At 37.3% G+C, this 13,229-nt stretch overlaps 1 protein-coding gene across 1 annotated transcript in view; it reads right to left on the reverse strand.

Moving 5' to 3' along the window:
* Positions 1 to 13,229, reverse strand: part of LOC121371404 (potassium voltage-gated channel subfamily H member 1-like) — a 93,180-nt gene that overhangs the window by 28,620 nt on the left and 51,331 nt on the right. The window contains exons 3-7 of the mRNA XM_041497274.1: positions 12,284 to 12,412; positions 11,816 to 11,937; positions 10,672 to 11,067; positions 6,705 to 7,122; positions 2,184 to 2,383 (exon numbers count right to left, since the gene is read on the reverse strand). Coding sequence (XP_041353208.1) covers positions 2,184 to 2,383; positions 6,705 to 7,122; positions 10,672 to 11,067; positions 11,816 to 11,937; positions 12,284 to 12,412 — 1,265 coding nt within the window. The remainder of the gene's footprint in view (positions 1 to 2,183; positions 2,384 to 6,704; positions 7,123 to 10,671; positions 11,068 to 11,815; positions 11,938 to 12,283; positions 12,413 to 13,229) is intronic.

A 13,229-nucleotide genomic window follows, 5' to 3' on the forward strand; every position in this document is an offset into this window, starting at 1 on the left:
CATTGTACTCCACAATGATTATCACTTCTGAAAAAAATATTAATACAAAATAATAATTTTAGTGCCATTTTGCAGTTGGTCCGAATTAATGTTAATCACGAAAAAACGTATAACACGTACCTACGTATATTAAGCCTACGGTAAAACAAACAAGAAATAAAACAAAATTTTGATCTGCACATCAGTTTCTACTTATTTTTATTTCATTTCATAATTAATGCAAGTCGAATACGCTGTATTTTGATGTTATTTGTTTATTTTTAATTGTGTACGAAAACGACTTGCTAGACTGGTTTCCTTTTTCACGTAGGACCCTATTTTCGTGTGGCGTCACCTGGCGTTGACTTCACCTCGAAGCCTCATAGGAAATTCGCAGGATGTGCCCAAAACAGGTGTGTTTGAACCTTCAGTGAATGTAAGCACGGGTCAAATGGTTGATTGATTGAATAATTCTGCCTGAACAGGGGTTAATAGGTTAGTGTGCGAGAGAAACCCTTTAGCTGTGGCCATACTTTTCCATCAAGATATATTTGGTATGCAATTTCTACAAAATAAATCACTCTATACCACAGCCTTTGATATACCCATCGTGGATCAACGTACACAATCCGTATCTCATTTTCTGAAAGCCTCCATTAAACCTTTTGGAGCAATTTGCATAACCGATCAAAGAGATTTAATACCATGATGGATGACGTCTTCCTACATTACGCGCTAGTCAACGCCAATGGCTTCATCAGTCCCTCTCTACTGGCTAACTCGATTGGCGCGAACAATGGGGATGACACATCCGGTAGTGATCTTTATTCCATGATGGACAGGAGTCTAGTGATACGTGACTCGTGAACAATGGAAGATAGAAACTGACTTAGCACTATAAAATCCGATCAGTGACGTCACGCGCAATGATACCAATTTGATACAGTGTTCATTAACCCTGGTATCGTATTTACTACAATTAACAATGAGGTACTTAGTATTGTTAGGGTATTTCTTCTGGTGTAAAACTTTAATTAAATAGATACATATAATCCTTTAGAAACACGGTATGTATGACGCCTAATCGCGTGGAAAAAAACAACAAAGAAAGAAACAAAGAAAGATTTGCTTATAAACATTAACAATTGTATCCGATTACACAAGGTTTTCGCGTATGTTCAAAATGGCAAAACCTATTAAATGTTGTATATTATACGTTGAAATACTATCCATAGCGCATTATGTTTTATTATTGTGAAATGTTAAGCATTGATATTTTATTAGTTTGTTATTTGTTTTGCTGTTCTTTTGCCTTGCTTTTTGGTTTCTTGGTCCACTCTTTACTACACAGAAAGCCATCAAGATTCTAATAGACAGACCACCAGACAGCAACCAAGAATAATGAGAGCAACATTTTGGAGTGAAAGAAAATGAATGAATGAATGAATGAATGAATGAATGAATGTTTAACGACACCCCAGCATGAAAAATACACCGGCTATTGGGTGTCAAACTATGGTAAACGACATGCTGTTGACTGCTGAGAGAAATATGTTAAATATTTCGAACTGTAATTCGGAAGGAGGCAGCAAAACTACCGATATAAGTTTCAAGGGAATTTAACAAACTTAACACAGATGAAGCACCATCTTCGCAAGTCAAGGTACTATTCCGTGTAGTATACTTCAGTATGACATACAGAATGGTACCTCAGCTTGTGAAGATGACGCAGAAGAAGATGGAGGATGAGGAGGACAACCTAATGGATATCTCTATTTAGTCTTATCTACAACATTTTTTTACTCAAACTATTACCGTAAATCCTTTAATGGAAGCCTAGGCTTTTTTTCGCGTCGCTCTAATCAAGGCAGGCTTCTATTTTTTTATGCACATAAATGCTTCTAACATAACTTTGCTGTAAGATCATTTTCTAATATAGGCTTCCAAACCCTTTTCTTTCATGTTCGCCAGGTTATAACCTTTTGATGTCAAGCAACGAAACCCGGCCTTTAATCGAAGCAGGGTCCAGATTTTTGAAGCCATCTTAGCGCTACGATCTCGTAAAATTGGCATAGGCTATGACGTCAGTACGACATCCGCCATAGCCTACGGCGATTTTACGATGTCGTAGTGATAAGATAGCTTCGAAACTATGGGCTAAGGCTCGTATTGAGGGATTTACGGTGTGTACGTGATAGTCCTACCTTTGCAGCGTCGATGCCCTTGGTGATGGCCCACGTGGAGACGATGTAGTCCATGACGCGCTCGCTGAGCGACTTGGGCACGTCGTGCAGCTTCATGAACTCACGCACGCTGTTCAACATGTCGTGGTAGCGCGCGAAGCTGGCGTAGAACTGCTGGAATATCGTCGTTACGTTACTGAAGATGGTCGCATACAGCAACGCTGAAAACATCATTATTATATTATTATCATCATCATCATCATCATCATCATCATCATCATCACCACCACCACCACCATTTTCATCATCATCATCATCATCATCAACATTATATCATGGTACACTATGACGACGTCTAAAGGCTGGTAGGTACTAGGTTCTTCTCCCGGTACCGGCTCCCACCCAAAGCGAGTTTAACGACTCGGTCGATAGCTGTAAGGCCACTACACCGACTTCTATCTCATTAACTACTAACTCTCTGTCCTGGACAGACAATCCAGATAGCTGAGGTGTGCTTGAAACTTAATGGAAAATAAGCCCGAAAATAACTATAAATGAATGAATTAATGTATCAATGACGATGTCTCAACACATTTTAAACTTCGATTATTTGGGGTCTAACGTAATGTTATTCCGAAACTTGGTCGAGAGGTCGAAAGAGGTTGAGGTCGAGATCGAAGTCAGTAGAGACATATATGCACACTGAGAGAGAGAGAGAGAGAGAGAGAGAGAGAGAGAGAGAGAGAGAGAGAGAGAGAGAGAGAGAGAGAGAGAGAGAGACAGACAGACAGACAGAGACAGACAGAGAATGAAAGAGAAAAGGATGGATATATACACACACACACACACACACATACAGAGAGAGATAGTGAGTGAGTGAGTGAGTGAGTGATGAGTGAGTGAAAGGAGATACAGATAATGAAGAGAGAGAGACAGTGGAGTATAAAATGAGAGAGATGAGACACGTTGCCACAGAATCCATCAACCGACTGATTCTGCGACAAACTGCAACTTATACGAACACTCTAGAATACGAACACTCTAGACTGAGTTTAAAAGTGACTGAATGGTCGGTGTTATTTTGCATGAGAGGGTTACTCGAATACTTGTAAAGATATACAACTAATAATACTGGAACCGAAAATGGGTTTAAAGCAATCACAGCTAATTTCACTATCTGTTTAATAAATTTTAACTAAAACATAATGATTGCTTCATTTCATTTATTATGCGAACTTTGAATGTTTCATTTAGCACGATTAAGATTAAACGGCTATTCCTAAGTACAGCTGGACATTACGTGGACAGGTGAGAGAACTGCAATCCCCTGAAGAAGGTAGCTGGATGCTGTCGAAACGTTGTGATAAAAGCATCACGTGTGAAATCTAAATTTTGAAGAATATATACGGGATAACTCTTTTTGACAAATACCGAATGTACCTTTTGACGAACTTCGCCATTGGTACCAAGTGTTTTGAGCACATCCATGGCTTAGCGCATGAAATATTTTTTGCTATTTCAGACACTGATGTATATATTTATCATCCATTAAAGGCTTTTGTAGGAGATATCGCTGGCACTATAATTTGCGATATCTCCGCAGGAGATATCGCTTCTTATAATCTTGATTTTCAAATTTTAATCACAAGACAGTGTTTTGTTACGTCACTGTGTTTGTTTCAGCGCTAAACCTACCATTAGTGACGTCACGCCACTGCCCTTCTGCTAGTTAATGAGTCTACCGCTGACATTCAACCCACATTACTGACATTGTTTACAACTGTCGCAAATGAAAAGAATGATAATGGATGATAAAAAGAATACATCCTTCGTGTCTTGTGATATCATAATTTATCAGCACTCGTTGATAAAAGTATAAAATCCTCGGCAAGACTCGGATATCATACTTTTATCAACTCGTGCTGATAAATTATGATATCACAAGACATTCGGGGAGTATCATATATATATATATATATATATATATATATATATATATATATATATATATATATATATATATATATATATATATATATATATATATATACACACACACACACACACACACACACACAACACACACACACACACACACATGTACATATACTTCTTCACCGAGTACTCTGTCGCTCGAGAGCTAGACGGACATTTGGACGGTTATAATCACTTCTTAACCGTCCAAATGTCCATCTAGCTATCGAACGACAGAAAGAAGTTTGTTTTGTTTAACGACACCACTAGAACTCATTGATTTATTAATCTTCAGCTATTGGATGTCAAACGTTTGGTAATTTGACATTTAGTCTTAGAGAGGAAACCCGCTATATTTTTTCATTAGTAGCAAGGGATCTTTAATATGCACCATTCCACAGACACATGGCACATACTACGATCTTTGATATACCAGTCGTGATGCACTGGCTTGAATGAAAAATAGCCCAATGTGCCCACCGACAGGGCTACGTAGCCCCACCCCACAGAACGGCAGAGTATTCTGGCTGATGTACTTCGAATGAAATAAGATAAGCCATAAATAAATTATGCAAGGAAGATATGTATATCTTTGACCCAGAGTGTTGTGTAATATTACGAAATGAATGGCAGATATAATAATTTTATAATGTGGTTTTACTAAACAGGATGGACAGGTCGTGTATTATTCACGCGTGATTGTCATGGCAGCTGATCGTTCATTAACTTATTAATTATGAAATAATAATTTACTCAGATTCCATATAATAGTATATATATATATATATATATATATATATATATATATATACACACACACACACACACACACATACACACACACACACACACACACACACACAGAGAGAGAGAAACCATAAAAGTAATATTCGGTGAAAAGTCATATTTTCCTGTAGATCTGTCACAGTGAAAATATACAGAGGATATTTCTCTCTTTTTTCAAATATGATTTATATCTCACGAGTCGCAATTTACCTTTATGTTTAAAATGCCAGCAGCAAAATAGTTCCGGCTTTCTTATAGTGAAGATAACACTTTCTACAGTGACGATAACACATTTTAGAGTGAAATAGTGACATTTTCACTCTAAAATGTGTTATCATCACTGAGTGACTGATAACACTTTTATTTCACTCATATTTTAAGATATTTCACTAAATGTTATATAATAAACGAATCATATTTATATTTTTGTGAACAAATTGTTGATTCAATTATCTCCCTTGTAAATTATTATGTTTTAATTATTGAGGCCAGTGTCGTTTCTTCATGTTTAAGTTTGATGATTACTAATGCATTTGATTGTATTTGGGAAAAAAAAGTAATTTAAACAATTGTACCTATTTGTAAAAAATGGATATGAAGTGCAATTACGATAAACTGTCTAAAATTTATTGAATACGAAACTAAATAAACACTGGCATATTTAACAGTATAACCTATGACCAAATATGGTGCCCTTTTTGTAGAAATAATGATGATTTTTTTTACTGAAGACCAACTATATGTATTATTTGAACGTAAAAAGTATACGGACTTAAGAAAAAGGTTTCTTTTTTATTTTATCAATAAATATTCGCATGTACCACCTTCGATTATTTCTGTGAAGCTGATGTCATCTACAAATGAATTATTGCTGTACAATTTGTCATTGTTTTTATATCAGGTATCTGTGATAAGAAAGCTAAGTGGTGATGTTTTGTAAGTTAACCACTCGCATGCGACAAAATATATATGATAGGTTTTTTGGTGTATTTGGAGCCTGTGGCCTTAATATTGAATAAACGTGTTGTGTTCTGTTCTAAATAATGATGACACAATATCCTGTTATTGAGTGTTGGTTAAAGTTTAACTTGGCGTTCTATTCATGTTTTGGTCTTGTGGGGGGTTTTGTCTGATCGCTTTGTCAGGTATGTTTGCACAGCAGTATTATTAAATAATTATTAATTTAATAATTAAATAAAGATACTTTTCATTCATATTTCTTTTTAAAAGTCCATGGTCAAGTAAATTTTCTGGAAAAGTGCGTGCGTGTGAGTACACACAAAAAGAGAGCGAGTGACTATATATATATATGTATGTATGTATATATATATATATGGAATTAAATTCGGCAAATTGTTTTTTCTTGTTTGTGTTCTTCATTTCTACATGACTTGCAGATTTTATGTTTACTTTATGATTTTCAGCTTTATCAGAATTCTACTGGTGGAGGTTTCATATCCACATGCTGTAGACACAAGCTATAAACATAAGCTATAACAGCCTGGTCAGAGACTTGGATGAATTAATGTATTCATGTAAAAAAAAAAAACCTGCACTAAAAATAGGCCAGACGTCACATCGTCTTTGAATTCTATTGAAATAAATATTTCCACACGAGTATGTTTCATGCTGGTCTTGTTAGGTTGTTGTTGTTGTTGTTTGTTTGTTTGTTTTAGTCTTCTTTTGGTAATTTTTTTTATTATTTATTATTTTTAGGGTTTATTTTTGGTGTTTTGGGGATTTTTGTTTTGATTTCATGATTTCTACTTTTCATATACTTACATCCAATGATCATCATGAACACAGAAAACAGCTTCTCCGCTTCAGTATTGGCCGCCACGTTTCCAAAACCAACACCGGTCATACAAGACAACGTGAAGTACAGCGAAGTCAAATAACGCATCTCTCTCGCCGGACCTCCTATGAGGTCGTCGGTCGTGGAAGTGTTCGGTCGAGCGAACGGCTGTTTAGTAATTTTAGCAAGTTCTGGGAGCCAACCAAACGTCACATTGCCCTGAAGTTCAGTATATCCTATGGAATACCAGATACAGGCAAACCAGTGAGCAAACAGAATGAACACAAGGATGAGTAAAACCAACATGGCCGCGCCATATTCCAGGTAGTGGTCTAACTTCCTGACGACGCGACCCAGACGAAGAAGTCGAACAACCTTGAGAGCACTAAACAAGGTACTGATGCCCTGCAAAACAAACAGAACACATGTGAAGTATTTCATTCGCGACCATAAAAGCCACTTAAGTATCTATTTAATTTAATATCGGTGTCAAATAGCCTATAAAGTAACAAAACTGTCCTGTATATGAAATACAATTTCCTTCAATTTCAAAAACTTAAATTGGCTTTCAGAAGACTCTTCCTGCAATTGCAAAACTGAAATTGGCTTCTAAAAGACTCTTCCTGCAATTGCAAAACTGAAACTCGCTTTGGGATGACATTTCTATCAATTTTAAAAGTTAAATGTATTGGCTTTGGAATTGAAATTATTAATTCTTAATTTGTGTGTGTCAGGACAGACTGAGTTAAATTAAGAATGAAGTTTTAATTTTTAATCACAGTTGTATAAATACTATTACCGCTGTCTCCACCTTACGCTGCTGTTTATTAGAATTACTTAGCGGTTCCCAGGAAGTGATATTCAAAATGCTATAGCTCAGTAGGCCTTTAATATGAACTCTGCAGAACTAGTTCTACAACTCACCAAATCTTTTTTTTATTATTTCTCTCTCCCATAGCTAACCCAGACTTTCCAACAGACATGATAGTAGATATCCAACATACTATGACCTTTACTATATTAAGTGGTAGTAGTCCAGCGGAAACGGAAACGAAATCACCGAGACGGTCGATTGTGCGACACATCGTTCCGTCCTCTGGGGGAAGTCCCGCCAGTGAACCATATCGGTCTCTGAGACTAACGAATATTCACTGATATCAAACATACCCGTATCTTCTGTCTGTAAATAAATATATATGCAGAAAAGAAAAACGATGCTTGTTTAACATTTTAAACTAAAGACAATTTGCCCTATGCTGTTTGATGTCTAACACGCGGTTATTACATCAATGGTCTGGCGAGTGAGACAGAAACTTGTGGCTGTTACATTGTCTACTCCTACTGATCAGGAGCACTGTATCTTTTATATATACATTTTGTTTCCACTGACAGTACAGTACAGCTTTTGATATACCAGTTGTGCGCACTGGTTTGTACTGGAAGGCCCGTAACAATTGACTGGAAGGTAGCTCAGTGATACAGCTCTATCTTAGGTGCTAAGGGTCTAAAAATACTGTTGTAACTTATAAGTAGTTTATTATTTTTATCTCTTTTTGTTTCTAGAAGTAAAGTGTCGTTTACAGGAATTTTGTCCACACTCATTCTAGCATGTACCACTACTATAATATTTTTATAGTACCAGTTGGGATGTAAACAAAATGGGTCACCGATGGCTTTACTTGTAAATAGTGTTGTTCCCATGATCGATCATAATCGAACATTCAGATCGGTTGAGTTCTTCCGATGTGAATATCGATTATAAAAGTCAATAATCATTTATATAATATACTAGTGAGTTTGTTTTCATGTGCACATAAAGAAAACAGACAATGAATAGGTATTAAGTCTTAATAAGGACATCTTCGAAAACCAAGGTACCATTCCGTACAGACGAAATGCAGTATGCCATACGGAATGGTCCCTTGGCTTGTGGAGATGCAATAAGGGTACAATTGACAAAATGTGAACACGATAATAGGGGCATGGTTCTAACAAATGAAATCTTCCCTGATTTCACCTAATTCTAACCGATTGTATAATCGTAAGTGGCTCGGTTGGAGCAAACCGATTATAACGGATGATCGATGATGAAATTCCAATCGAATCGTATTTGATCGATTGCCATTAAGTGCTATTCCAAACGCATTTATCACAGACAAACACGTGTCTGAAATAGCTTACACCACATATATAAATGGTATATAATATAGCCTTTGTGTTCAGTCAATTAAAACACATATAATTTATGTGTACATCATTAAACGCCTGTCTGTAGGGTTAAGCTAATCAGTTTCTATTATAGTTTGATAATGAAATACAATTAGTATGAAGATAAAGAGATTGTCTTGTTATACTGATTTGTTTGTCTCGGTATCAGCTGGCAGTGGTGTATTGGTTATCAGCTGGCAGTGGTGTATTGGTTATCAGCTGGCAGTGGTGTATTGGTTATCAGCTGGCAGTGGTGTATTGGTTATCAGCTGGCAGTGGTGTATTGGTTATCAGCTGGCAGTGGTGTATTGGTTATCAGCTGGCAGTGGTGTATTGGTTACCAGCTGGCAGTGGTGTATTGGTTATCAGCTGGCAGTGGTGTATTGGTTATCAGCTGGCAGTGGTGTATTGGTTATCAGCTGGCAGTGGTGTATTGGTTATCAGCGGGCAGTGGTGTATTGGTTATCAGCTGGCAGTGGTGTATTGGTTATCAGCGGGCAGTGGTGTATTGGTTATCAGCTGGCAGTGGTGTATTGGTTATCAGCGGGCAGTGGTGTATTGGTTATCAGCTGGCAGTGGTGTATTGGTTATCAGCTGGCAGTGGTGTATTGGTTACCAGCGGGCAGTGGTGTATTGGTTATCAGCTGGCAGTGGTGTATTGGTTATCAGCTGGCAGTGGTGTATTGGTTATCAGCTGGCAGTGGTGTATTGGTTATCAGCGGGCAGTGGTGTATTGGTTATCAGCTGGCAGTGGTGTATTGGTTATCAGCTGGCAGTGGTGTATTGGTTATCAGCTGGCAGTGGTGTATTGGTTATCAGCTGGCAGTGGTGTATTGGTTATCAGCTGGCAGTGGTGTATTGGTTACCAGCGGGCAGTGGTGTATTGGTTACCAGCGGGCAGTGGTGTATTGGTTATCAGCTGGCAGTGGTGTATTGGTTATCAGCTGGCAGTGGTGTATTGGTTACCAGCGGGCAGTGGTGTATTGGTTATCAGCTGGCAGTGGTGTATTGGTTACCAGCTGGCAGTGGTGTATTGGTTATCAGCTGGCAGTGGTGTATTGGTTATCAGCTGGCAGTGGTGTATTGGTTATCAGCTGGCAGTGGTGTATTGGTTACCAGCGGGCAGTGGTGTATTGGTTATCAGCTGGCAGTGGTGTATTGGTTACCAGCTGGCAGTGGTGTATTGGTTACCATTATGCTGCAAGAATACTGGGACTCTTCTTGGACTTTATGTTCGATTCAGTTTAACTTCGTGTTTTATTATAGTTTAATTGGCTATACGTCGAAACGTAAATTCTTCTTTTTTTGTTTTGTTTGTTATAGATATATTATGTTTTTATCTTTATGTCAGCAATTTTAAGATATTTTACTATTTACAGAAGTCCATATATTCATTATTAATAACAATTATAGTTGTATTGGTTGTTCATTGTTGCTATTTGCTTTGTATTCATTAGTTTGGAGGTTAGTTCAGGGTGTTTTGTTTGGGGGGGGGGGGGGGGGTTCGGAGGTTTTTTTGGGGGTTTTTGGGTTTTTTTTGTTTTTTTGTTTTTTTATATATATATTGGGTTTTTTGGGGGGTGGGTAGTTCCAAACTTAATATATACAGCACTATGAAGTATAGCATAACGCGTTGTTAAAGATAAGAAACCGCGTATCTTTACAGGATAATATTTAAAAATAAAAAATAGTTTCCATTTACATCCTCTAGACACCAAGTGATATACATGTGTGTAAAATGCTTACATCATCGACATACTGGAAAGCGTTGAAGACATCGTAGGGGAGACAAGAAAGGAGGTCGATGACAAACCAGCTTTTCAAGTAGTTCATTTTTATGATTTTTGGGTCAGAAATCACTTCCCCGCTCGACCCCACAAATGTCGTGTGGAAGTTTAGCACTATATCCACAAAAAACACCACGTCCACCATGCTGTCTATGACCAGAAGCGGAAGTTGGTCCATAGTTTTGATTTTGAAAGCTGCATTGTACGGCACCATGACAGCTGTGTAGAAGGTGAGGGTGAGGATAATCCAGTCCCAGAACGTCTTGAACAGACAGTAGTGGAGGATGATGTGCGGAGGGGTTTTCGGAGACTCCAGTCGGTACTGTGGCAGGACGTCAGTGTTTAGGTTCATCATCTGAAAAGAAAGCTAAAACAGTAAATATATTAGCTAGTTAGCTGTGCAAATAGACGGATATATAGGTAGGCAGGTAGTTGTGTGGGTAGGTGGGTGCTGTGGTAGGTGCAATGGAAAGTGGAATGTAGGATATTGGGTGAATGGGTCGATCTATAGATCGATAGATTGATGGATGAATAAAAGGATGGATGAATGCATGGATGGATGGAAGAGTAGGTGTGTTAGTGAATGGGATGGGTTGACGTTTGTAAGGATGGATGGATGGATGCATGGATTGATGCATGGATGGATGAATGAAAGATAGATAGATGGCTGGATAGAAGCTAGGATGGATGGAAGAGTGGTTGTGTTAATGAATGAGATGGGTTGACGTTTGTAAGGAAGGATGGTGGATGAATGGATGGATGGATGGATAGATGGATGGACGGACGGACGGATGGATGGATGGAAGAGTGGGTGTATTGGTGAATGGGATGGGTTGCTGTGTGTATGAATGAATGGATGGATGGATTGGTGGAGGATGGATAAATGGATGAATAGGATGGAGAGAAGCATGGATAGACTAGTGCGTTGGTGGAGGAATGGGGGATGCGTGGATGGATGGATAAGACAATAGATAAATACGTAGGTAGGTAAACAGGCAGATATGTAGGTTGTCGGCAGGTAGATAGGTAATGAGTTGGCGATGATATAGGTTAGATTAACTTGTAGTTGTGTGAACCTTTTCGGATGAATACACTTTACTTACATTTGCAATTTGTGAAGGTTTGGAGTTATCAAACTGGGTATTAGGAACGGTTGAGGAAAACTGGAGAAGTGTGGAACGGTTCCTTGTTACCGACCTTGCTAACTTTGCAAACTTGTTTAAGCCTGTAAACAAATATAATATGTCAATACATAAGTATAATATGTATTAGAACTGTAAATTATTCTTTGAATGTTTTTATTAATGACTATTTTTAAGAACAGAGATTATATTTAAAAACAAATTCAAAGAAATCTTATTTAGTTTGCATTCGATATTAAATATTATTTTATGTTCATTTAATATTTTTATTTTATTTTATTGAAGTTCAGTCATTTAGTATTGTAATTTTTTAATATATCAAACTATATTGTATGTTCTTTAAAAATATATTTAGTACACAAATTATGCTCTACAAATTCGATATAATTATATTAATTGGTAATTTTTCATTGCATTAGAGTTGTCTACCCTGTGCATTGTCGTCGTCTATTGGCTGCTTGAGGGCGGTGATATCCTTGAACGTGCACATGAACAGCACAACCTGATCCTTCTCGTTTTTGATTGGAGCAAGGTGCATCAGCAACCACAGCGGAGTTCCTACACATAAACAAATAACATATTGTTATTACAGACATCTCAATCTAAAGTTATCCATTTATAGTGTTTGCAGAAATATAACCTTTTCAAAGCTCCAAAACCCCGACCAACTGCTTTTATACATAACCAGTATTTCCATTCCTGAAAAATGTACGTATATAGCACATCATATTGTTTCAGAAAAAAAGAGAGAAAGAAACGTTGGCCATAATTTACTGTTATCCATTATGAAATACATTTTTATGAGACCTGCGTAATGACTGAATGTAATAAAAAAAAACTTACAGGTTTACGGGTTGCCATTATGTAACAAAAGAAACTCAGTATTATATAATATACATTACTATATTAAACACTGATACTTAATCCATTATGGTACTATTTTTAAAGAATGCATATATACACAAAGAAACAAGTTAAGCACCCCCTGTATTTTTCACAATGACTTGTCTTACGAGGTTTGGCATTGAAAGCCTGATAACATAACCTCGGAAAAACAAATGTGTTTTGCAAGAATACATCTTTGACAGTAAGAAAACATAACAAGTGTATCCAGTTTTGAAATTTTAATCATGATTCTGAGAAGAATTGCAATATGCTGTATTTGGGCCAAAAACTGAGGCACAATAAGTATGGAGGTGCAGAGTCAGAAACACAAGTCAACATCATGATTGATGATGAAAAATGTCATTTGAAGTTCACAGATGACATTCATGACACAAATCATCAATAGCGGGTAAACCTACCAAGTGCCCGGGTGACAACTTCCACCCTTTGTCTCATCCCTCCAGTAAGTCGTCTGATCTGTTGCATGAGC

This window comes from Gigantopelta aegis, chromosome 4 (genome assembly GCF_016097555.1).
Source record: "Gigantopelta aegis isolate Gae_Host chromosome 4, Gae_host_genome, whole genome shotgun sequence".
In the NCBI taxonomy this organism is placed as follows: Eukaryota; Metazoa; Mollusca; class Gastropoda; order Neomphalida; family Peltospiridae; genus Gigantopelta; species Gigantopelta aegis.